Raw genomic sequence first — 24,530 nt, 5'->3', positions numbered from 1 at the left:
AAGAAATACTCCCTCTGCACAAAAGAGTGCAGACAGTTCACACTAGCAATAATACGTACACATCGTACATTCAGCTGTACAGACAGATATCAGATACTGTAATGACATTATACAATGTGTAGTATATGGTAGTCTCATGTTTGATTAGGGTTATATGATTAGCATACATGTGTAGATGTTTTGATCGTTTCAGAAATGGTACATCACTGTCATGTTCCATCATGTGCAGTTTAAGTACTGTGTGATTCGAACAAGCTACTGATATTTTTTTTAAGCTACATATTACTCAATCCACACAATGGACCTTTTCAGCTGAACTGTTGCCTAGATCGTGTTCTTTGAGCAATCACAGTGACTGCACTATGATGCATGACTGGTTGATACAAATAACACCCAAATCTCCATGTTGGCAGCTGGTGAAGCGCACTGAAGTTCTTTAAATTTTTTGAGAATTTCATCATTACGGTTGAAAAACAAGCTTTAAGTTTCTCACATCAAGACAAACGCATGCAAAATTTTAGACCTTCCATCTAAAGTTCAGACATCTTAACTATCAGACGTGGATTTCTGTTTTGGAGGTGATATGAAAACTTTTAAGCCAGGATAGAATTTGAAGTCCTCCTTGGTGAATTCTAGGATGAAGAGAAAATATTGAATGGGATTGCAACACAAAACAATGATGGACATCAACATGTAGTTGCTAGGACTAATAGCCTTCCTCTTTAAGTCAGAATGCTGAGCTGAGATTTAGAGCCAATGAAAGTCCTACATCACACAGGTAAAATTTGATTGAAATGATTATCCTCCATCATCATCATAAAGAAATAATGTTCATTGAGTCACTATGGGTAATACTGGTAAACGTCCTCTTTCAAGGTGGTAGTGGGTGACAGGCTTGGATCCTGTAAAACTCCTAATTTCAAAGGGTTCGGCTGATCCAACTCTCCCTCGGTTGGAAGCTATCACGAGACGATAATGGACGTCTGGTTGCTGAGGGTAACGCCCTTCTCCCCCTCCGTGTGGCTCTTGATGAGGGTGGATCCGTCCAGGATGTCTCGAGGGGTGCTGTCCACCATGATGCTGCGACCTTGGAAAGTCTGCGGGGAAGAGAGATGGTGTCAAGCAGAGTCAATGGATGTCGAGTCAAAATGATGCTACACAAGGAGACACCATACAGTATTGTATTACCACTAACAAGTTTGGGGCCAATGTCGATCTTCCTCGATGACAAAATGGTACCGGTAAAACCTTCCCCCTCCCATTCCAACACTGTGTGTTACAGACTGAAGCATTTAGCTGTGAAAAACTGAAATCTCGGTGATTCTAGAAAGATTGATACCACAGGTACTTTTAACTTCTTTCAGTATGGTTAACACAAACAACAAATAGGTCCTTCTGCATTTTATTTACATAAAGCAGAAAGTTCACCATCCTAAGGTTAGTTGCATGTATTTTCATATTCATTGTAGACATCAATTAATTTGAAACAGGTGTCAACACAAGAGCAGAACTTACTGTGGTTTGCAGGGAGGGAAGATCAACGTCGTGGAATGAGTGCCTGAAATGCAAACAAAAATACACAGAATGCAACAAATCGATTGTAAAGTAGTTGTAGCAACTAAGACAACATGGATATAAAAATGTTTTCCATAATACAAATGAAGTATCTGGTGAAGTCACATTTTCACACACTTTGCGCAATGTTACATCATTGTAAACATAATGACAGCCATGTGGATACATTTCGTGAACTAGATAATGTCAACATGAGTTTACATTTATCAACAGAAGCATGACAACAGCTAGGAAATCTAAATCATAAAATTTGGCTTACTTTACTGCGCAGAAAAAAAAAGGAAAAAAAATTACTCAAAATTCTTGATTCTACAATGCAATGGCGTGGTAGTTGTACATGTAGTAATTTTTATCCACTGACAATTTTGACTTGCTTAAAGCTGCAGAGCACAGTGAGCTTTATGCTTTGATGACTTCAGAATGAACCTTTGTACAAATAATGCAAGGCATTATTCATTTTTAATTAATCTTCCTCGGCTTTCAACAAGGAACATTTTGTGCCTAAAAGCAAGATGCAGTGATGCAACTGGCTCCCTCCAGCATCATGAATCAATCATAAGGGAGTGGAAAAGCTTACTCTGTGTCCATCTGCTTTGCTCTGGACTGGTCAATGGCGATGTCTTGTCTACCTTTGGACGACTGCAGCAATGAAACAAGAAAAAATTAAATACCTTAATACAAAAGCTTTAATTGATCTGCATAATGAAAATATTTCTGTAGAACAGATCAAAATGTTGATAAGACTTACCACAGGATTTTAACATTTTGGAGCACGTCTTGAAATTAACTTATTTACATGCTTGCAGTCTTTGATTAACTTTTGTAAGTCAGATAGTTGAAATATACACATAAATCATAATCATATGTCAAAGTTCAAATAAGAGAACATAAAAGTAAAAGAAAAAGAAGAAAGGAAGTAACCACATTAAAGCAACTGAAGAATTAATAATCAGAGCAAGATTTTGCTTTGTACTAGGAGTTGAGATAAAATGTACATTGTACATGCACATCTTGTAATATCTGTCATTTTTCAAACATGCACACTTGTAATGGGCAAGCAGAAAACTAAGTTGTTATGTATTTCTTTTCTTTTTACAACTTTTGAAGAAGTGATATGGGTTTCAAAATAATCAAAACATTCCATTCTTGGGGGTCAAAGGTAAAAATTAATAAAGAAGTTGTGAGAGTCTCACCTTGAGAATGGCATAGTTGGAAGTCCTAGCAACAAAGTCATTCCACTTCTTGATGGACTTCTCTCGCTGCCGATGATTTTCCTTGATCTGTTGGGAGTGAAACAAACACAATATAATATAATAACATCTTATTACCTTCAACCATCACCACTGAAAAAAAAAAAATTAGATGCCACTACATTGCAACAGTGACACTGAATCACTTCCCTAAGCTCTGAACAGCACTAAAGTTTGATGCTTTTTGTCTGACAACTACACATTCATGAGGAAGATTTAAAAAAAAACATGGCAAATCTGTATGCCTAATTACATCTTGCTTCTAGGCTAACATATGTGCCCAGATTTATTAAAGGAGTCAAAAGTAAAGTCAAACTCAGGATCAGGATATAACTTCAACTCACACTGAGTTTTAAAACATTGTCAATAGGTAAATCAATCTGAATATGTCAAGGCAATAACATTAATGAGCAGCTCTCACTGGATGACTGGGGGAAAGAAAAATTGGATAAAAGAATAGGAGGCACAATCTGATTTTTGGTCACCATGATATTTTTTACTGACGAACCGTTTCATTATGGAGTATTTATTTCCCAAATAGATCCATAGGTCCTTTCTAGGGCTGTCTACCACGTACCTACTCAAGCTACCTCCCCTTCCCCTTTCCCCTACCCTGCCCTGGTGGGTACCCATCCAGCCATTCCCCCTCCCCCTACCCTACCCTGGTGAGTACCCATCCAGGCATTCCCCCCTTCCCCTACCCTGTCCCTATGGGTACCCATCCAGCCATTCCCCTTCCCCCTACCCTGCTCCATTGGAAACCCATCAAAGCATTCCCCCCTCCACTGCCCCCTGGTCTCGCCTTACATATCCCCCAAGGCCCACCTCTGAGTAGAGCTCCTGTTCCTCCAGGAGAGCCTGCTGCCTCTGGGCATCCAGGAGGTCATTTTGCTCCTCTGTGATGGACTCCGCCAGCTCCTGGCTGGAGCGGCCGAGCAGTTCCAACAACTCCTGCAGGAGGGGGGCAAAATGAAAACAGTACATTTTGAAAGGTCGCATACATGTAGTAACCTTGCACAAACTCTTGGGTCAGGCACTATTAAAGTAGAAGTTTTGCGTGAGTAGTTTTTCCTGCTCAGCCAGGTACATTGTAAGGTGAATTTCACATGGTTTTAAGTCCAAAGAATCAAAATATGAACTTGTATTACATACAGCAAGCAAAAATATTTTCGTGCTTTATTTTCTTACTAGATGCACGTCACACAAAATGCGCGAACACTTCCCCAGCGAATAAAAAAATAAAAATAAAATATAATAATGATACAATACTCCCTTGGTAAGAAACAGTTTAGGCTATTTTTTAACTTTGTCATGTCATCACAGAAGTCATGGTAACAACTGCTTATGGAACTGCAGAAAAAAAAGTAACTGAACTCAACTGCTCAAGAAATAGCATGACAAGAGATCTGCATCACATGAACTAAACTCAATAGACCCTACAGTAGCAGTGTGACATATTCATAGATGCTCTCCGAGTATATTTACAGTATCTTTGAGCCAAACAGTGATGATCTTTATGGGAGCAACCTTAATTTCAGGACTGCCACAGATATTCAAACAGATCGAAGTACTACACATTAACTTAGTATAAAGAATTACTCATTTCATGCAGAACAAAGAAAATTTTAACAAGTACTTCGTAACCTTGACTAAACTGACTGTAGAATAACTGAAAACTTTCGCTTAACCCGCTGAGGACAGTTTGATTTTGGTACAACACGCATTTCCCATAGACACTTGGCCGAGTATACCTGGGGCTTGTCCTCAACAGGTTAAAGACATAGTGTAAGTGCAGATCACACACATATCCACACAGACAGAGTGACTCGCTTCCATAAGGTGGCTTTAATCAAAGCAATGGTTCAAACTTAGTCCATGGACTATTCAAAGCTAACGACTAAATTTAGACCACCTTCATGATTAACACTGAGCTCAATAAGAGCTCAATCAACAGGCCCCAATTCCAGTGAAACATGTGATCCACTACTGCATTATGATTTCTACACTGAACAAGAGAAGAGAGAAAGAGTACCTTATCTGGTGTGACCGGCCTGACATTCTCCTGGTCCAGCTCCGACGCGATCTCGTTCCAGATCTCTCCCTCCTTAAAGTCCATGAACCTCTTGATGATGATGAGCGTGACGTGCTCCTCGGTCGACAGGCCCTTGGGGTTATCGAATCCTGTGCATCATACAAATCATTCAAACGTGTGAGCGCCTTTTCTCTCTTGCAACATGAAGATGACCTATACATGTTGTCTGATTAAAGAGTGCTAAAAACTTGGTATTTATGGACAGCTTTTAGTGTTGATGCCCTTCTGGGTCTTAGTTGACAATGTCTGGTTTTTGTTTTTGTCATGACATATCCATATTACAGGTTTAGTATACAGTCATTTCACTCTTACAGAATGTGTATTGAACAGCTGGGATGAAGTGTGAATGCCTAGAATCTCACTACTTTAAATATGAATGGGGCTTGAGTCCATTAAAATGAGGTGTGTATAGCTCCCATGTTTAGTAGTGAAACAGGCTAGGCCCCGGACTTACCCATCTTGCAGAAGAGGGAGTAGATCTTGGCCCGCATGTTCTCCGAGATGTCGGTGATGGCGTGGCTGGGCTGGGTGGCTGGGAGAGGCTGGATCCCTGCCTCCAGCTGGAAGGTTCCCATCAGGGGGATGCTGGCATCTAGGGTGGCAGATTGGGTGAAAGTAAAACGTCAAGGTGTATATCGTCGCTGGGGAGACAAGACCTCCCATCTACAAAATGTCAAATGTTCAGGAGAGCCCAAAAACATGGCGGCCAAAGCACTATAGCGAATGGCATGCGTTTCCTTTTGACATGCCATGGTGGCTTCATTTTTGAAATAAGACAGTTGGGATTTGGTCAGGACATCACTTAACCCATTATTTGACCAGTAATTTTCACCAAAATTTCAGATACAAGGTCTTGTCACCCCAGCAACGAATATGCACGTCTTGTGCCCAGAAGCAATCCCTACACACCTACAGTCAGCGAGAGCTTGCAAAATTGAGAGGCTGATTATGACTAGAAAGACACTAGATTACTCAGTACACTGCACCTGTACCCAGCACTAAGCTTAATTTGCCAAGCGTTTTTAAAAGCATTTACTAATCCTTCCAAACCTCTCCTATTTGTAAGGCTTAGCAAGCCCACTCAGGTGTAGCACTGTGCCTCAGTGCAACAGGAAAGTCTTGGTGGCACAATAGAAATTAGAGGGATTAGGTAATCTCCATTCACTGACAGTAAGTTTCCAGACATCCAAGGCAATTAGTGAAGGAAGCACTCTTACGCCGACCAGCAAAGGAATCTCATTAGGTTTAAACAAAGGGATAGTGAAGCTTGCTTTGATATCAGTGATAGAGTGGAGAGTTCTTTGCTACCATTTTAAGATAGAGTCAGAGCTACATGTACTGCATTATAGTTGCCTGGCTAGTAAAGATGGCACAAGCAGCACCTTCAGCATTAATACCAGGTACATGAAAAGTGTAATACACTACCTAAAATAAGCTGAAAATATTGATAATGTAACAACTGACATTAAAAAAAAAAAACAGTCCTGTGGCCTTTCGTCCAGCTTTTTGTCCAGTTTTAGTGTCTTCAAGGGGTATTTCACAACTAAACATTGTTCTGCTCTATGAAGAAATCATGTCTTCTTTTTCTAGTACTAAAGTCTACCTCTCTTCCACACACAGATGTGTACAAATAAGCTGTGGTTGGCAATAAATTTGAGAATTTGAATGGAAAACTGATCAAAATGATGGCTGAGAGCGCGTGAACACACTACATCCTACCACTCACCTGCTAGGACCCCATTCTCATCCCGTCTGACCCCTATGTTAGCCTCCTCTTGCCTCCAGACGTCTACCAGCAGGCTGGCCACGCCCCGCTCCTTGCTCCCCTTCCAGGCCAGGAGGTGGCCCACCGTCTTGGGGTTCTCACACAGGTCTGTCAGGCAGCCCAGAATCAGGTTGTGTGTGTTCCGGTGCGAGGACTATAGTAAGACACAAAAAGACGAAATATGTGGTGGTTTGGTTTGCTTGCAAATGATTTATAAGTGATCCTAACTGAATTACATAACTACAACACCAATGGGACATCATAATAATAATGCACTTCATCTTCCTCTATTCACAGTTGGAACCAACAAGTTTCTTATATCTACAGTAACATTAAGAGAGAACAATTCAACTTGAACATTCTCACCATTCCTGTACCTGCCAAGACAGGAAACATTCCAAAACAGCTTTTTGTTGAATGTGAGTTAGACAAACAGCCTTTTTGCAGCATGAAACTTTTGCAAATTGCCATCCATGATGGTGTACAGCATTGTAGTGGCACTAAAAACATTGTGTACACAAAAACTTTTGCGTACATTTGACTTTCGAGAACCCTGGCCTCTTGCGAAGTTTGCGAAAGTTTCATGCACGCAAAAATTTCTCATCTTACACAATTCCAGATTCACCCAAGACCAGATTTTCATTACAGAAAAGGAGGGTAAGAGAAATCCACCTGGGTCCTGTTTCATAAAACTTGTTTATGATCAGTAACAACTGCCACATTTCTATGAGAAATGTGCTTTCAGCCAATCACAGGCAAGGATTTCAGTAGCCTGCAACAACTATCATAACTTGTTATTGATAGCAAGTTATATGAAACAGGCCCTGGGCCCAGTCTTATAAAGACTTGTGATTGATTCAAATCAATCACAACTATACGATTGAATGCAAATCCATCTTATAAATAAGTTATGATTGAAATTAAGACGGAGAACTGCAATCAATCAATCACAGGTTGCGATTGATTGCAGCTTTCAAGAGATTTGTGATTGATTGATTTCTATCTCAAGTTTTATAAGACAGGGCCTAGATCGCCTTACCTCAAGTAGGTTGAGAAGGAGGAAGACTCCCTGTCCCTCAAGGAACTGGTCCTCGTTGATGTATGCTCCTACCACACAGCACCAGATGTTGTCCACTGTGGCCAGCATGAGTCGGTGGTAGCCCAGGCCCCGGTTCAGCTTCTTTGCGTCCGTCTTGAGGTAGCGCCGCACCACCTCCACCCCTTTCTCTCCATACAGCTCCTGGAGAGAAAAGAAAAGGAAAAATCAGAATACATTCAGGTGCCATGACTTGACGGCTCACAAGCAACCTTAGATGAATCTTTATAAAAAAAGCTGCTTAAGTAATTCCTGCAGACTGGTTTAGATTTTTGCTGCTTTTTTTTTTCAAAGGTAACGCTGATTATCACTCAGATAGGCACAGCTTCAAGTGAACTTGGGCACTTACTTTCTAAGCGGACTTTTTATATATCTGAATAAATCAATCTTGTGACCATTCTTACTTACAAACATACATCTTATTTTGTACTAAAATTGATTTTTCATTCTGTCAACACAAGTGATAACTTTGATACTCTCTCATGGCATACAACTCACCCTATTCTCTTTCAATGTCAATGCATTTCTATGAACTCTGTTGATATGGGTGACTGTATCAAATGCATCCTGTATGAAGTCTGAATATAATTAGGAGACGGTCTGAGTTATTTGGCCGCACCCTTGCAATAGAATGTACAATGAAAATAAGAAATGCTACGGATGCTGTGAGTTTCCTTCTGGCGGTACCGACTTGAGTAGCTAGAGTGAGCCATTTTCAGCCTAGAGTGGTGTATACACTCTTGCCTACCTTTCTGTGCATGTTACCCTCACAGAGAACAGAGAGAATGAAGAGCATGTCGCACTGCATCTCGACATCGATGGCGTCGTCCTCGATGCTGGACCTCGTCGCACTCAGCAGGATGTCTGCCAATATTGAAAGAGTTAATCATACTTAACAGCATTTCCATGTCACAATAATTTCAACTCTTCTTCACACTAATATAAAAATTTTGTGGTATTACTATAAAAGAATATGAGCTATATACAAAAGATTGTCATCATAATTGACATTGTATTCACTAAACCCTCTCATTTGTATGTGTAACTAAACACACAGAAAAATATCAATGAGGTATTAGTTATTTTCTTCCACAGGACAAAAATATGTCGAAACTTGCACTATTTCTCTCGAGCTCATTTGTGTCCTCTGCAAAACTCTTCAAAACCAAGCCGACTAATTTTTCTTCAACTTTTTTGTTTTGCCTTACCTAGCAACTGGTTGATGGCTCCCTGGTCAACCAGGTCCTGGTTGACCTCAGCATCGTTAAGTGATACCACGCTCCTCATGAGGTGGAGGCAGTACCGCATCTGGGCTCGCTTGTTGCCGCGACCACCCTTTCCATGAAAGGCATTGCCATGTCCAGCAAAGTCGTCTGGTATGGCGAGAGAGAATGAGAACAATTCACAATAAAGTTTTCATAATTTGAATTTGTATTTTGAAATATGATTTATTTTACAAGGTCACTACGAAAGCAATGAATGCTTATAAAGTAAGTAGCCACAGGACCGCCAGCTTAACCCTAAAAGGGCCGGGGGGGGGGGGGGGGGGGGGGGGGGGCGGAATCCGCCCCCCCTCGACGTTTCGCGCTATAATTCTGTAACGCGAGAAGGCCTCATCGCGAGGCTTCTTGACTTTCTTCGTTCAAGTCTCGCGCAACTTTTGAGACCAAATTTGCAACGTCCGCGCATACTTTTGCGAAGCCACGCCCATTTTTGTAACGGAATGTCGCTCCAAAACGGGCACAATTTTGTGATTTTGTGTACATTTCCTATGGAAAACAGCGCTCTGTCATGAAAGGCATAAAAACCGGATTATTTTTACAATTAATCACTTTCATTGATTAATTTTGTGCTAATTATGGTAGAAAAGTGGTCAGTGACAATTTCCAATGAAAAAACAAAGAAAAAACAAAAGTTGAAAAACAAGGAAATCCATAAGAAATTCTGAAAACAATAAAATACATAAGAATTGAAATGAGTTTTGGAAGTTTTTGTGATGTACAATTGTTGAATATGCTAAAACAGATTTACAGATCATAAATTAGACTCTCAATGCTTTTAATTAAGCTAAAATATCACCTTGAGCTTAATTTGCATAATTAATTAATTAAAATTAGAAATTGATTGTTTCAAAAAATCTTATAACACAATCTTGTAGATTATGACGCGGGTCTCACGCATGCAAAATTTCATCGCGATCGCACCACCGATGGCCAAGATCTCAGGGGGGGGGGCGGAATCCGCCCCCCCCCCCGGTCTGAGCATAGCCAAAAAAGCCCGGCCCCTTTAGGGTTAAGATCCCTCGGAAAGACTGGGCAATGACAAAAAAGTGTTGAAAGAATAAGGTCACTGGGTTGTCACACGAGGCGAGGTAAACACGAAAAAGAATTACAGCATTTCGGCCGCAAAATCTGCTAGCTTTTGTCGACCAACCTACCAACGAATGAACGAACAAACGAATCAATCAATCAATCAATCAATCAAATCAATTCAACTAATCAACGAATTTATGTGAAATCTGACGGCAGAGCTTACCTTTGCCCACACACCACTCCAGGAGCAGCAGCAGTCTGGTGTTGCCCTGGCACGTCATGTAGTCCTGGATGCAGAGTGGGGCCAGGGTGCACAGCGCCCCCATGGCATGTAGCTGGATCTCCTCAAACTGGGCGGGGCTCCACTCCTGGGGCTGGCTGGAGTTCTCGTTGCTGCGGATGAAGGAGAGGAGGGCCAGGATCACGTGACCCTCGCTCAGCAGCTGGTGGGTGGAGCAAAACAGAATAGGAGAAAAAAATAGAGTAATACTGGTCTTGTGACAGACATACCTTCACACAAAATTGACCGACACTGTCCTCGCATCCAAACTAGACCCCGCATCATGGGGACAGTACGCCAGGAAAGATCTTATCTTTTTTACAACTGATCGTCCACACTACTATCTCAACCGTTCCCCAGCTGCGAGGTACATTGTAAATCAGGGCTTGGGGCAAGCCCTGCACTTGACGCCAGACTTCATGCATGCACACATTTGATTTATACAGCTGGGCGCTATCACTTTATGACCCAAGGTCACTCTCCCCTCCAAACTTTGTCCCCGCACCTGACTTACTTTGTGGGGACGCGGAAACATGTCCGAGTTTCCACTCTATGGTTTTGGAAGGGAAAGTCCAGTAGCAGGGGACTTTCCCCCGCAGCTTGAATGTGGGATGTAATGACACTTACAGCTGTGTACCATGACCACAGAGGGTAATTCTTCCCATTCTCTAATGATTGATGACTGCCGACAAGTGGGCAGGGCCAGATGAAATGAGGAAAACGGTTAAGTCGATTACCCGACCCACAAACCTTCACATGATTACAAGCAACAGCCACTGAGATGACAAAAACAGGTTGATAACAATAACAGAAAGACCAAATTTTGGTACTCTCTGGTGGCCTCTGCTGAGCAGCTGGTGGGTGTGTGGCCAGACAAAACAAGGAAAAAAAGGCAATATCAGTTTACCAACTGACAAACTTCCTTTAACATACCCTAGCTATGATGGTACATACAGTTGCTTTCCATAAATGGAATCCATTCGTTATGTATAAGAGCATTATTTTGTAAATATCAATATTGCCAATATGGTGGTTACAGGTTACTATGAATTCATCTGACCTGTTTTTTTACCATGAACACAGTACAAATCTGCAAAGCTTTAGGGTATTACAGCATACCATAAGTGCAGAAAATATCTACAAGTTGAAAGGAAAGACCCAATATTCAATATTAACTTCTTGGGACAGCATGATGCCTACACAGAAAAACAGCTAATAGCTGTTTGGTGTAAAACATCTTTTCGAGCAACATACAGTATAGTGATCTAGGAGTCTTATGTTTAACTTGTCTATTCATTACATGTTTCTGTGTCCACACCATGCATGTTCACCATCCTTACATCTTTCCCAACATATCCAGGTGAAGTATCATGATTCATTCAAATCAGTGAATTCTTTCTATCATGGCTACAACAATAACACTGAATAACCAGTGCATATTTACACTGATGTAGGGCAATTTGGCAATCAGCTGCAATGTCATGATTCAGTTGTACTTACTGGGATGACAGATGGCTCCTGACTCAGGACAACCACTACGTTGATGAGAAGCTTCTTCAGTTCAAAGTCTTCCGGGCTCTATAGCAAAGAAAACAAGTAAAGCTTGTCAATCAAAAAAGATGTAACAGTATCTGGAGTTAGTTAGCCTTCAATTCAGGCCCCTACGCTACAAATGATTTGTGCTACATGAAGGCATAATGACAAGGTTTCTTTTATCTTGAAAACTCTTTTTCCATGCTTTCAAATAACTCCTGTTGTCAGTCTAACACTGACTAGGCAAAAGAAATAAATATCACATCTATAAAAGTCGCATCTGAGCTCAATGAATGAACAAGTCATCATAGCTTATGAACATACATTCGAGTAATAATTTGGTCTGTCATAGACTGTTTGTTGTTCTTTCTGGGTGTTTTTCTGTGACGATAAGATGAATGTTGCAAAGATTTAAAAGCTGGAATGATAATTATGAAAAAAAAAAGAAAATGCTTCTTATACTTTGGTCTATCAATTTATTGGTGAGAATATGACTTGTATTTTATTCATTCATTTATTTTTTATTTTTTTTTTTTTTTTGGGGGGGGGGGGTTTCTTCATGGAAGAATTAAAGTGTGACTTACTGTCCCTAGCTTGAGGTATTTCACCAATGCATTATGACTGCGCACCTCCTGGAACGTGGCAAAGAGAATCAAAGTCTTGGCATATCCAGTTTCCTGTTAGTGTGGGAGAAAAAAAGATAAAGGAAAGTTAGTGGAATGTACATATATACACATGTATGTCCAAATCTAATTTAAACAGGTCATATCTGGTACATTCACTGAAATAATCTTGTCACCTTTGATTTGAATGTATTGCATTTGACATCTGACACTACAAGTTTCTAGCTCCCTAAACATGACACAGTGGAAACCACCTGTTGGTGAATGGACAACCTTTCATCAAGATGTGATTATGAGTTAAAGAGAGTAAAAGTACTTTATATGAGTGAATGAATGAATGAATGAATGAATGAATGAATGAATGAATGAATGAATGAATGAATGAATGCATGGATGGAAGGATGGATGGATGGATGGATGGATGGATGGATGGATGGATGGATGGATGGATGGATGGATGAATGAATGAATGAATGAATGAATGAATGAATGAATGAATGAATGAATGAATGAATGAATGAATGAATGAATGAATGAATGAATCAATTAATTAATATATGCATGAATTAATGAATGAATGAGCGAGTGAATAAACCAATAAGCCATGTCTGAGTGAATGAGATAAATCAATATCTCTTATCTTTGTATCAACAGATTAGCTTTCCATTTGACCAACAAAATGCACAAGTCCCATGACAACCAAATTTGATGATAAATAAAGCTCTAAGAAAATCTCCTATCTTAAATGCTATCTTTGATCACAGGGGTTGCTTGGAACACACTGTATATCAAGAGAATAAGAAGTATTATATTACAGAATACAGCAAATGAACAGTGAATATTCACAATCAAAGAGTCCTGATGATTTAACTTACAATGAATGGCGCCTCTGGGTTGTTTGCTGCAGCCAGCGTAGTGATGACCAGAAGGTCATTCCTGAAAGAGGCAAACAAGTTCAAGATCAGGTTCTTTGAATAGAAGGTATGCAAAGAATTGTGTGCTACCAAAAGAGAGCAAGCCAACATTGACATTAATGCTTAAACTGCATGTTTAACATCTGTGCAAATAACAGAATATGTGTAACACATCGTCAGTTGAGAATGATAAGGGCGTTAAGTTGCCACTAAACCCATAGTGTTCACGACCACTTAACGCCCTTCTCATTCTCAACAGACGACATGTTCAGAACAGAAATGTTCTCACATGCATTTCATGCAACATGAAAATAGCACAAAAGTGTGCAACTTTTTGCTGGTTATACAATTAACTCAGCATAAGTCAACTGTGCGTATGTCAAATAATTGGCTAGGTCAGTGAAAATGAAAAGTCCTAATTTACATAACTACAGCTTAACGTGTGTATTCCTCTGTACAAGCAGAAGTTGATGCATTTCCTTCCGCACTCCCATCATTATTGACTTACGCAGAGTTGACTGCATATACATTACTGTATAAGCTGTTATTTTCGCATACAGATATTTTCGCAACTGAGGAGGTCTCAGACATTTACGCAAGGTGTTTTTTTCCCGAATTAAAACTGAAGCTACTATAAATGCACTGTTGTCACAGTATATGGTGACATTCTCGCGTGTTGTTGAATTTGCAGCCCGACAGTGACTCGCGAAATTCGCGAAAATAACAGCTTATACGGTATCAACAATCATATATCTTTAACCTCAAGGTAGGTACATTGTGGGGTATAACTGTTATGTTATTTGCAGTTTTCTTCAAGTTCGCCAGTCCTGTAGCGTGAGTGACTTTGCTTTCACGATGCTGACCTGCTACCTTTAATCACAGTACGGTACATGTATGTGCTGCCCAAGCCCTTAGCAGTTGTAGCAGCTGTAAAGCCATTTGAAGTGTTTGCGTCATGGTCTTGACCATCCAGAAATCAAAAACACAGAAAATTCACCTCACCCAGCGGAGGGCAAAAAAAAAAAAAAAAAAGAAAGAAATAGTAATGAATAAATAAATCATACAAAAATTTCCAGTCTGACAGAAGCTGGCTTTAAGTTGCATACCTCAGTTGTCTGTCGTAATGGCTGTATCCATTTGTCATCTGATGTGTGAAGGCATCTTTCAGGGCACTGCAATACAACAACATTCATATTCTTATTAATCCTTTTTGAAGTTCTAATAAATTGAAAGTATGTTTTGTCCCATGCTGTACATCACTGAAGTGAAAAAGTTTTCAAAATGTGTTAAAACTATAAACTAGGGTATGATAGACTTAGTATCCCCTGTTTTTATTTTTGACTTTGCTCAGTTCATTTATCAAATTATAGATCAATTGATGACTAATTCATTTGTTCAGTCAGTCAATTCTTGCTTGGTAATTTGTAGCAGAGAATAGGCGTTATACGTTGTTATCCCTATTTACATTATATTCATATCTCATTACAAAAGATTTAAAATAAAATGTGTTTCCAAAACTTTTCTTGGGATTTTTGTTCATGGTTTTGTTTGTTACTTTTGGTGTCGGAATTCAACCAGCCAAGAATCAACACAGACGACAAGTTTAGATAAGTGGTCTGATAGAGGGTGTATTCGTAGAATAGAGTCTGACACAATGTTATACTAACTCGATGCAAATGAAGGAGTTCAGTTGCCTGGCCATCTCCACCCTATCTCCATTAGCCATCAGGTTCCACAGGATTTCAATTGAGAGGAACAGCAATCTGCAGGAAAGAATAGAGGCATATCTTAAGGTCAGGCTTATGGACTCTAACTGCTAGAAGGCTCCTTACAATCATTGTGAGAGAATTCATTTCAAGTCCTTTGCCAAGATTCAGTCAAAGACACTGTGAGAATGGTTGTGGCATTTCTGAAAATTTTACTTAACTTCCTTTGACTTTTTTTTTTTGACTTGCCTGTAGCTCGACACATGCTTCCACAAATCTTTGGAGTTGAAAACAGAAATTGTTACAGACAAAATCATGCTAACACAAGTGGCACTTTAACATTTGGGTAAGGATGTCCCATGGATCATTTTACAGATAAGAGATGGTGGAACCAGTATTACTCTATTGATATTTTGTATGCATTGCCTGTCGTAGCATAAAAGTCTGAAAATAGTATCACAGATGCCTCGAGCAATACATCACAGAACACGAGTTCATATAAGCTGGGAAACTCCTTCCCCCCCCCCTTTTTTTTAGTAAGAAGATTGATTTATCACTCTATTTCATGAGCATCAAACGAACTATCTTTATCTGATGTTATCAGACTGTTTTTAGCTCTATTTGTTTCATTTTACTCTCTCATGGACCACTTATTACAAGAAACTTAAACATGGAGTAGAGTTCCTCTTTCTCTTCACACTGTCAAGATTTACAGTGACTACTCGAGTTGCGCCAAGTCTGACTGACCTGCCAGATGGGTCGGGGTCATTCATCCTGCTGCCGATGCGACTGGCTGCGTCCGCTGAAAGCATCTTGTTACAGTTGATGGGCGAGGATGTCGAGAAGTGCTGAAGGATGATCATCAGACGCAACTTGACCTCAAGGTCATTCTCAAGTAAGGTCAGTGACTGGAAAATTATACAGAATAAAGACAAAACAAAATTGAGCAAGAAAATCCATAGGCTTTTCTGTATTTCTGTTTTTTCTTTTCCACGTAAAAATAAAAATATAAAGTAGGAAAAGCAGGATCAAGAAATCGAAACAAAAAACACATACTGTAAAAGCTTTTATTTTCGCGTACAGAAATTTACACAAATGACGTCACAGACATTTTCGCGAGATGTCGTTTTTTTATGATTTGAGACCGAGGCTAGCGTAAGTGTGCTAATGCCCGTCCGTTCATTCGGCAAATCTAATGTGATCGAGATCAGGTGGCGATATTTGCCGCCCACGACAGCATTTGCGATATTCCTGAAAATTAACCCTCATAAAAATAAGAGCTTTTACAATAGAGATTACACGTAAGATAGTGATTTTAAAGAGAAATAGCCATAAACTGACAATTTGTGGAGAATACCCCTCCCCCTCCATCCCCCTTTTCCTCACAAAGCAGAGTAAGCTGAAAGATCACCTTGACCAGCGTTTCCGCAATGTCACTCCTCTCCACCATGGCCACATTGTAGGCCCGGGTGGCCGGCTGGTGGTCCTGCACCTGCAGCCCCTTGGTGCTGCTGGTGTAGATGGCCTCCAGGGTGTCGGCAAGCTGGATGCGCACCTCTCTGCTGGGTACTCGCATCAGGTATCCTGCACACAGGGGAAACACACACACATATACATTGGATGCAAGTTGCGAGGTCTTTACACCGTGTACATGTCCGAATCTTCCAAATGTTTGATCTTGAGCATCCTACCGTCAAGCTATAACTGTGTTATTGGAAAGTCTGCATGGTGATGTAAATGAGGAAGAGAGGTTTGCAGTAATATCATGTGTATGTGGTCCTTGAATGAACTGTTGCATGGCTAGGGTCCTCTTATGCCAAACAACAGTCCTTTCAAGGACTACAAACACACTGTGTTACCGCAAATCTCTCCTCCTCAAGCTGTAACTTGGGGAAAACTATTGATCACAGCACAATCAAAAATTCACTAAACTCTTACTTTTTTTTTTCATGAGATGATCTGTGACATATAATGTTTTTTCTACTTTTTGAAAGGATGGAAAATTTAAAAGAAATTTCAAGCTAAAAGTGACCACTATACAAACTGGATTATGATTTATTTTGCTTTAAAGTATGATCCATGAGCAGATTGTAGAACTGGAGATAAAATCAGTTAACTAAAAGTGTCATTAACCAGTATGCACACAACATAAAGTTTATCCTTCTACTCTCAGACATGTTCTCACAAATCTAACAGACTAACCGAGTTGGGAGAAAGACTCAATGACGATCTGGGAGTAGGTGGCCTCGTCTGATGACTTCTCCTTGAGGAAGGGCATGCTACACAGCCGCAGCATCTCAAGCATGGGTTTGATGTACATGGGCTGCTCGTGGCTACGGTCGGCACACACATTGAGGATCTTAAACACCTGCACCAGGTCTTTGAGGAGCTGATAGGTGTTTAGGAAGACTTGAGTCAAGGACAACACACAAAAGCGCAAGAATGGGACTCTATGGAAAATGTGACTCTATAACACAAGCTCTCTGGTATGATTTGACTTTATCACAAGCGTCTGAGATGATCACACTAATCTACTGTATCCAAAATCATATTCATTTTCCCAAAAATGAAAGAAAAATGACAAACAATGCATAAAAAGTGGACAGAAATTTACTTCTCAACAAACCTGCCTCCATCATTTCCAGTGCTCAATAAAATAATTCTGACAACAAAATTAAACCAGGCTCATAACCCTAGTGCAGTTAAGGTACAAAAACTTATTTTGAAAGAAACTGGCTAAGTTGCTGATGACTGATAATGTGAGCTTCCAATATACTAGTACATTTTTTATAGCACGAACAAGCAAAACAAAAGTCACAAAAAAAGGTGAATGACGTGCATGTTAAATAGTTCAATCATGTTTGTGAAGAGATAGGAAGATACTATAAAGACCATAAAAATGACTATAAAAGGCAATAGCAAATTGACAATACAGGAATGTAATGTATGTCAAATAATTTGTAGATTATTTACATGCATTACCACCTTTAATATCTTTTTCCTGTCAGTTGGTTGTTAAATCATTGACTAGCATAAAGTAGTGATTAAAAAGGCAATTAACTATTCAAAGATAGACAACACATCTTTGCACATTCTCACTTCTTTTAAATATGTTCATTTTTTCTGCTTTTTTCATGAGTCGATTATATTTTGTAAGTCCTGAAAAAATGAGACCACTCAACGATATCAAGTTGGATTATACAGTAAAGGATACAAAGCCAGCATTGAAGTGACGAATAAGCCTCTGAAGAGCATGGTTGTGTCTTTCATATAGAGCAACCTAGAATGAAATAAGGAAAGAAATACAGTTGTATACAGTGTACATACACTGTGCTACATGGACACTAACTATAAACGGCCCTGTCACTGTACACAACACGTTCGCACAGCGTCTGGTCGGGCTACATGGATACATGTTCTGAATACTGGGTACACCTTGGTGATACATATTATACACTGTACATTGTGAAATATCAATGATTCTGCATTCTACAGTAAGTTTCAAGTATTGATTTTCCTAACCTTCAAATGCATGTAATCTGTACATGTATCTGTTCTGCAAACTGCATTTTTTTTTTTTCAATTTCTCAGACTATTCAAAAAATATAAACCTAAGGGTACTTGGGACACTGGTTGGTTTGTTCGTAATGTATCACCATTCTAACTGAGGCTTTCAGGGTTTTTTTTTTTTTTAACAACATCTGAGAAATTCAGTGTGGTGCATTATTTGCAATTGTCTTGCACATTATTTTGAAAGCAGGACAGGTATTCTCATTATATGCAGATAATATGGGTCTCATTTCTTTTAATATATTAGAATTTCTGCAATCCACACTGTTTGCAGACTAAAGAGCAGCAAAAATCAAAGTACTCAGTAGTTGAAGACGGACCCTTTGTTGGTTTAAATATATCCTACATGTAACACTTTAAGTAGCTTACCATTTTCAAGAAATTATTTCCTAAATATGGCCATAACATCGGCAGAATACTGCACAAATGAAAATCTGATTCTTGAACATAGTCCAAGAAGCATACAAGTTGATTTCTTTTTGCCTTTCACCCTCCCCCCCCCCCCCCCCAACTGTGACTCTGAAGTCATAGACATCATACCATACCATATACACTGTACAAGTATGCTACTTCGGGATGATATTTTCAAAATTACTTTTCCTCCCTTTCATCAACATGACAATGAATTCATAATTAATAAAATGACAAGCAAAGAATAAAATACTCACTGAATGTGGATCTGTTAACAGCTTGATGACCTTAGCAAAATTGACTGGTTGAATCTTTATGCCCTGTGAAAATAAAAGTAATTACAAGTTGATGGAATAATGCATGAGTAACAACTGAAAGTTTAGATGCGACAGCACAACATAACTGTTGAAAATATTCTTTAGTGTACATATATCAATTTTACATTGATATATACAATTATACATTGCTCATCACACCTACAAACAACATTCATATTTTACAGAACCTGCTACTAAAACTAACAGGGTTCTCTACAAGGGTAGTTTGATATCATAGTACACTGTATGTAGTCACCTAGTTTATGTGCATGGTGCGAATTTGATAGAAACCAGACAAAATGGAAAATTACAGCATACATCTGTAATCTTGTCAAATGCAAGCACAACTACAAATTACATTGCAGTCTTCTAGCCTCTGTAATATAGCTTTGTAAATCATTACATTTAATGATGAGCAGTTAAATTCAAGATGTTACTTAATGGAATAATTGTTTAAACGTCCACCCTCCGGCACCTCCAGTTAAAATTCAAGTAGGAGTATTCAGGAGGATCTCAACCAAGTACATGTACCCCATGATAAAGCAGAGAGGATATTCATACACGGTGTAGGCAATCTATGTCATCATGTGTTTAAACAAGTTCATTACCCCCCAGTACCAAGAGAAATAAAGAAGAACCACTGTCCATGTATATGATATTCTAAACCAAGAACCAGTATCTAAATGCTAAAATCAATAGAAGACAGGTACCGTAGTTGGTTAATGAGCTCACACATGTCAAGAGTAGAATATGTCATTTGCAGTTGAGATTTCCACGTGTACGATATGATACAATTTGTCATTAATGTCAACATTACAAGTAACCAGTTAACTGTAGAAAAATAGATACTCTAGCAACGTATGTACATAGATCTAGGTATTACTTGGTTGAGGTGAGGATTCAGCTTTTAACTTTTTGCAAGATACTTAGAAACCACATTATGAAATGCTACTTTAAAGACCATACAATTTTAGGCGGAATTCAAAGTTTTGTTTGATGAAAATCTGAAATGGCTGAGATATCCCAAACAAAGTAAAACAAAGCGATCCTAACAAAAGGCGAGTCCCACTTTTTATTAGATTCCCTTTGCTTTTGATATCTCAGCCATTTCAAAACCAATTTCATCTCCCCAAATAAACTTTGTAATTATTCTATGTAGAGTTCTACTAGTATGGTTGAGGGGTCTAGATATCGCGCACGAAAATTTGAAATGCTCTTATAATAGAAGTTATTCCATAATCGTACCTGAATTTCTCAATGAATATCACGAAAATACAGAAAAATCACCTCCCAGAATCATCTGATGATACGATGACGGAGTAGTGCGCTGTCGCCGTTTGTATGTCGGACTTTTTTTTATGCGTTCACCTTCTCGCGGTATGTAAAGATCGCGCAGCTGCCCTATGTAGTTTCATGCGTGAAAGTGTCTGCCCCTCTCTGCGGCTGTAGCGTGCTTCGGCTTTCGTAGAATATTATCAACGATCGATCGAACAAATTACGAATTCTATCGGCTACGATCATACGAACGAGACAAGCGAGACGACACGTCTAGGCTACAACATCCTTAAAAAAAGATTTCAAGCTAAGGTAGGTAAATTATAAGGTAAAAAATAAGAAATTTAGTGAAAAATTTGTTCCAAAAAATTGGAAATTTAGTGAAAAATTTGTTTGAAATCAAAATTTCTTACCTGCTTTCTTCTCATGTTTAGCGGTTGTCAGGTATTTTTATTCCATGGGCGTATCGGCAAATTTTGCACTTAGTCCTACGCGTAATATTGCTTGCTATACGCAGTTACGCTATGCTCGATCATTAAGTCCCTGCGCGAGACCTAGTACCCTTACTATACTAGACCACTAAGTTAAATGCTCCAGATTTCGTATTTCATAGAGGTTAGGTCTCTCATTAACTATACACAGCCCAGTCGCTGTACATGGTACGTCGCGACAGGGCTGTACGCGCGCGACCACCAATCACTAGGAGAGGCGACGTAATCGTACACGATAGCTTTGACTTTTGATACTTACGATCATTTTTGTCACCTCAAACTCATCGAGTATACTCTTCAATATTTACTCTACATCTGATGCTATATATATTCAAATGTACGTAATGAAACTTACCGAAATTGATCATCATATCCAGCATGTCCACACCGTACACAATCTTTCACGCCAGGCCAAGCTCAGATATCGGGTGGTCACGTGATGTGAATGCCCTTTCAAGCAGCGTACGCACGGTTACTAGTATAAGGTATACAGCTATAAACTGTACTGGGTTATTGTGTCGCAGACGCCAAGGTTTGTTCGACACTTTCAACGCACACGCGCTCGCTCTGGAGCACATCCGGTCACGCATGCGCATAAGTCAAGGCGCCATTTTGAATCCTGCAACGACGAAGCCCGGCGGTCAGGAATTGCGCCAGAAAGTGTCATTTATTTGTTCCACGGACTTATCGCAAGTGGTCTCCATGGACCCAGTGTGGCGAACTATTCTTCTGTAGCATTTAACGTGAGTAAAGTATTCTGTTTAAAGGAGAAAAGTATACATGTTCCTAAGTTTTGTAGTTGTGTTGAGGTTCCTCACTTCGAGGCTGCATGCCGTGCGTGTCAGACGCTGTTTTCGCATAGCGTAACAGTGTCTGGTCGGGCTAGTCTCTCATTATCTCAACAACAACAAAATCATCATAAAAAAGTTGGAAACCTGAAGCCCAATCTCAGCAGAAACTGTACCATCCCTTACGGTATGAATATGCACAAGTTAACATCTGCAAAAGAGTGGCTCTACAGTAGTCTAATTGTGTTATTCTCATGATGCAATACCGCCCATTATTTTATAGGGCCCTAAAGTCTAAATTTCCTCAGCCATGACCTCCAAGTTTTATTACTCAGCTTTATCTCCGATTCAAAACCTTACCTGCTTCAAGCCCATCTCTTCATCCGTAATGATGTGCCCTACCACAGGCACAGGTGGTTTGGGTTGTAATTTAGTTGTCATTGTCCTTTGTGATACTCAACACTTCTCATCGGATGAGTTCAAATCATCCGTTTCATCGGGTGATCGGAAAACTCCACGCACAGCGCAGCGGTAAATAAATTGCAAAGAGTGACGAAGTGGAGTAGAAATTCTCTCGAATGGAGTTCTCCAAATATAATTGTTTTACCAAAATATTGTTTTATCCGGTGATACAACAAATATGTTCTCTAATCCAAAAGCATATGTCCTCTCCGTTAAATTCGTCCGACCTTATGTTGTGTAGAATAGGCTGAACTGCTCAGCTGCGTCCTGCAGCTACGCCACTGCTCCTGAGCTGCGAAGAAGCCGAGAGCTCCGGCGCCGCACGATGACAGCTATCGCCGTACAAACGACGGGCAGCGGGGTGCAATTCCACAACCCGGTCGACAAATAAACGATAATAATTGTTCCAGTTATCCTCAAATATACAAATGACCTGACTTACAAATTTGAAAACTTGGGTCTTCGATTCGTCAGTATTAGGGGCATCTACGATGTCACTCAGAGGAATGACATACGTGAAGTAATTTACGATTCTATACAATTCACTTTCCGTCGAGGTATCGCCATATTTACAGTTGCCAGGGAATACGCACACTGCATTCTGGGTAATTTCCACTTCGCGTAGTCTCTTATCTACCGTAAGCAGGTTTTAGTTCTTTAGGTCCACCAAGGAGCTATAGCTCCTTGGGTCCACGTAGGAAAAGGCCTAAACACATTGTTGTCGATAAACTTTCTTTGAGATTATCATCTTGTAAATGTCGTACAATAATTGTTAATCTCTGACAATTTCCATGATTATTCATGATAAACGTTTCAATTATAGGGTTCTTATACCACATCATTGAAAAGCCAAATCAGAGGGTTTGAACTTAGAATGAAAGTCTAATTTTGTATATTGGCCACTTTGTACAATTAAAAAAGTGAATCGCGAATTCACATGTGGATGAAGTAAAAATTATCGGTGATCATTTTTTTTTTGTACAACAAAATTTGAAATATCTTAACGTTTAGGATTCTTCGTTTCTACTTAAGAAGAAATATAGATTTCAGTTCATCGTGTGTTTCCCATAAACGGCGATAAACGGCGATAACTGTCGCAAACAGAGACTCTCCCGCCGAAAGCCCATTTTCGCAAAATCTCCCGTTCTCCCGCTTGAGATTTAAGTTCTCCCGCCCTGGCTCGAGTCTGTGTTTCCCACTTGGGTGTTTTCTCCGGCTTGAATGATCTTTCTCCCATCCAAACACCTTTTTATAAGTATTAAAACCTGAAATTTTCACGTATCCAAGGGGATCCGAGGTTGAGCGTAATTATTGTAGCATGCGTCTGCATATAGTAAAATAATATGAAATGATTTTTTTAAAGCTAAAACATAACATTCGAATAATTGAATTATTACATACTTAGTGCCATCGTATGTTGAAAAATAAGCCTGAGATAGCACAAGCCTGACGTAGAATCAGGGAGGTGGGAAGAATTCTACTTCCAGGACCACGGCCATCACAAGGGACTTCGCACTCGTGATGTGCGCTTTAGTTAATGTCTCAAGTTTGCTAGGGGTTTCAGGTGGGAGAATCTCCAGAGATCGGAGGCAGGTACTGCTTGGGGTTGGAGTCTCTGCGCAAATATCAAAGGTATAGTTTAGAAGACAAGCGGCATTTATAGGCCTACAATGGGAAGAATGCAGCAATATCAATAGAGCACATTTTCATCAGTGAAAGTTTGAGGAAAATTGGACAATCAAAAGTTATAAATGCTGGAAGTTTCAGTGCCGCAATTGCTGGGTGTTGAGGACTAATACTACAGCTATGAGCTGCTATGATGTCACATGCTGCACACAGAGTCACTAAATGCACAATACGCATATGAATGTATATAGACATATCAATTATGTGGAGGTGAATGATAAAGCTATACTGTTGGCGTTAAAGTTCGATGTATTATAGGATAAAATAAACCTTGCCTAGAGAGTTTCTGATTAAAACTATGGCAGAGGTGACGAGGGCCTAAACCCTAACCCTACACTGTAAAAACATGGGTGTTAGATTTAACACCACGGGTGTTAAATCTAA

The 24,530-nt window shown here is 39.7% G+C and overlaps 1 protein-coding gene across 1 annotated transcript; it reads right to left on the bottom strand.

Moving 5' to 3' along the window:
- Positions 1-400: 400 nt before the first annotated feature.
- Positions 401-22,589, bottom strand: LOC140244097 (cilia- and flagella-associated protein 69-like). Its single transcript, XM_072323744.1, has 23 exons — positions 22,359-22,589; positions 19,385-19,447; positions 18,361-18,426; positions 17,349-17,535; positions 16,558-16,730; positions 15,894-16,054; positions 15,108-15,203; positions 14,547-14,612; positions 13,402-13,462; positions 12,488-12,580; positions 11,871-11,948; positions 10,314-10,533; positions 8,987-9,151; positions 8,527-8,642; positions 7,722-7,922; positions 6,644-6,836; positions 5,372-5,509; positions 4,858-5,006; positions 3,651-3,776; positions 2,769-2,855; positions 2,153-2,214; positions 1,516-1,558; positions 401-1,097 (listed from the first exon to the last, which is right to left on the bottom strand). The coding sequence occupies exons 1-23, from the start codon at positions 22,437-22,439 to the stop codon at positions 963-965; spliced, it is 2,760 nt and encodes a 919-aa protein (XP_072179845.1). The 5' UTR covers positions 22,440-22,589; the 3' UTR covers positions 401-962.
- Between the last annotated feature and the right edge of the window lie 1,941 nt (positions 22,590-24,530).

The sequence above is a fragment of the Diadema setosum genome, chromosome 20 (assembly GCF_964275005.1).
Source record: "Diadema setosum chromosome 20, eeDiaSeto1, whole genome shotgun sequence".
Classification (NCBI taxonomy): domain Eukaryota; kingdom Metazoa; phylum Echinodermata; class Echinoidea; order Diadematoida; family Diadematidae; genus Diadema; species Diadema setosum.
Note: the sequence above shows the minus strand (reverse complement) of the source record. Positions and strands in the feature narration are given on the sequence as shown.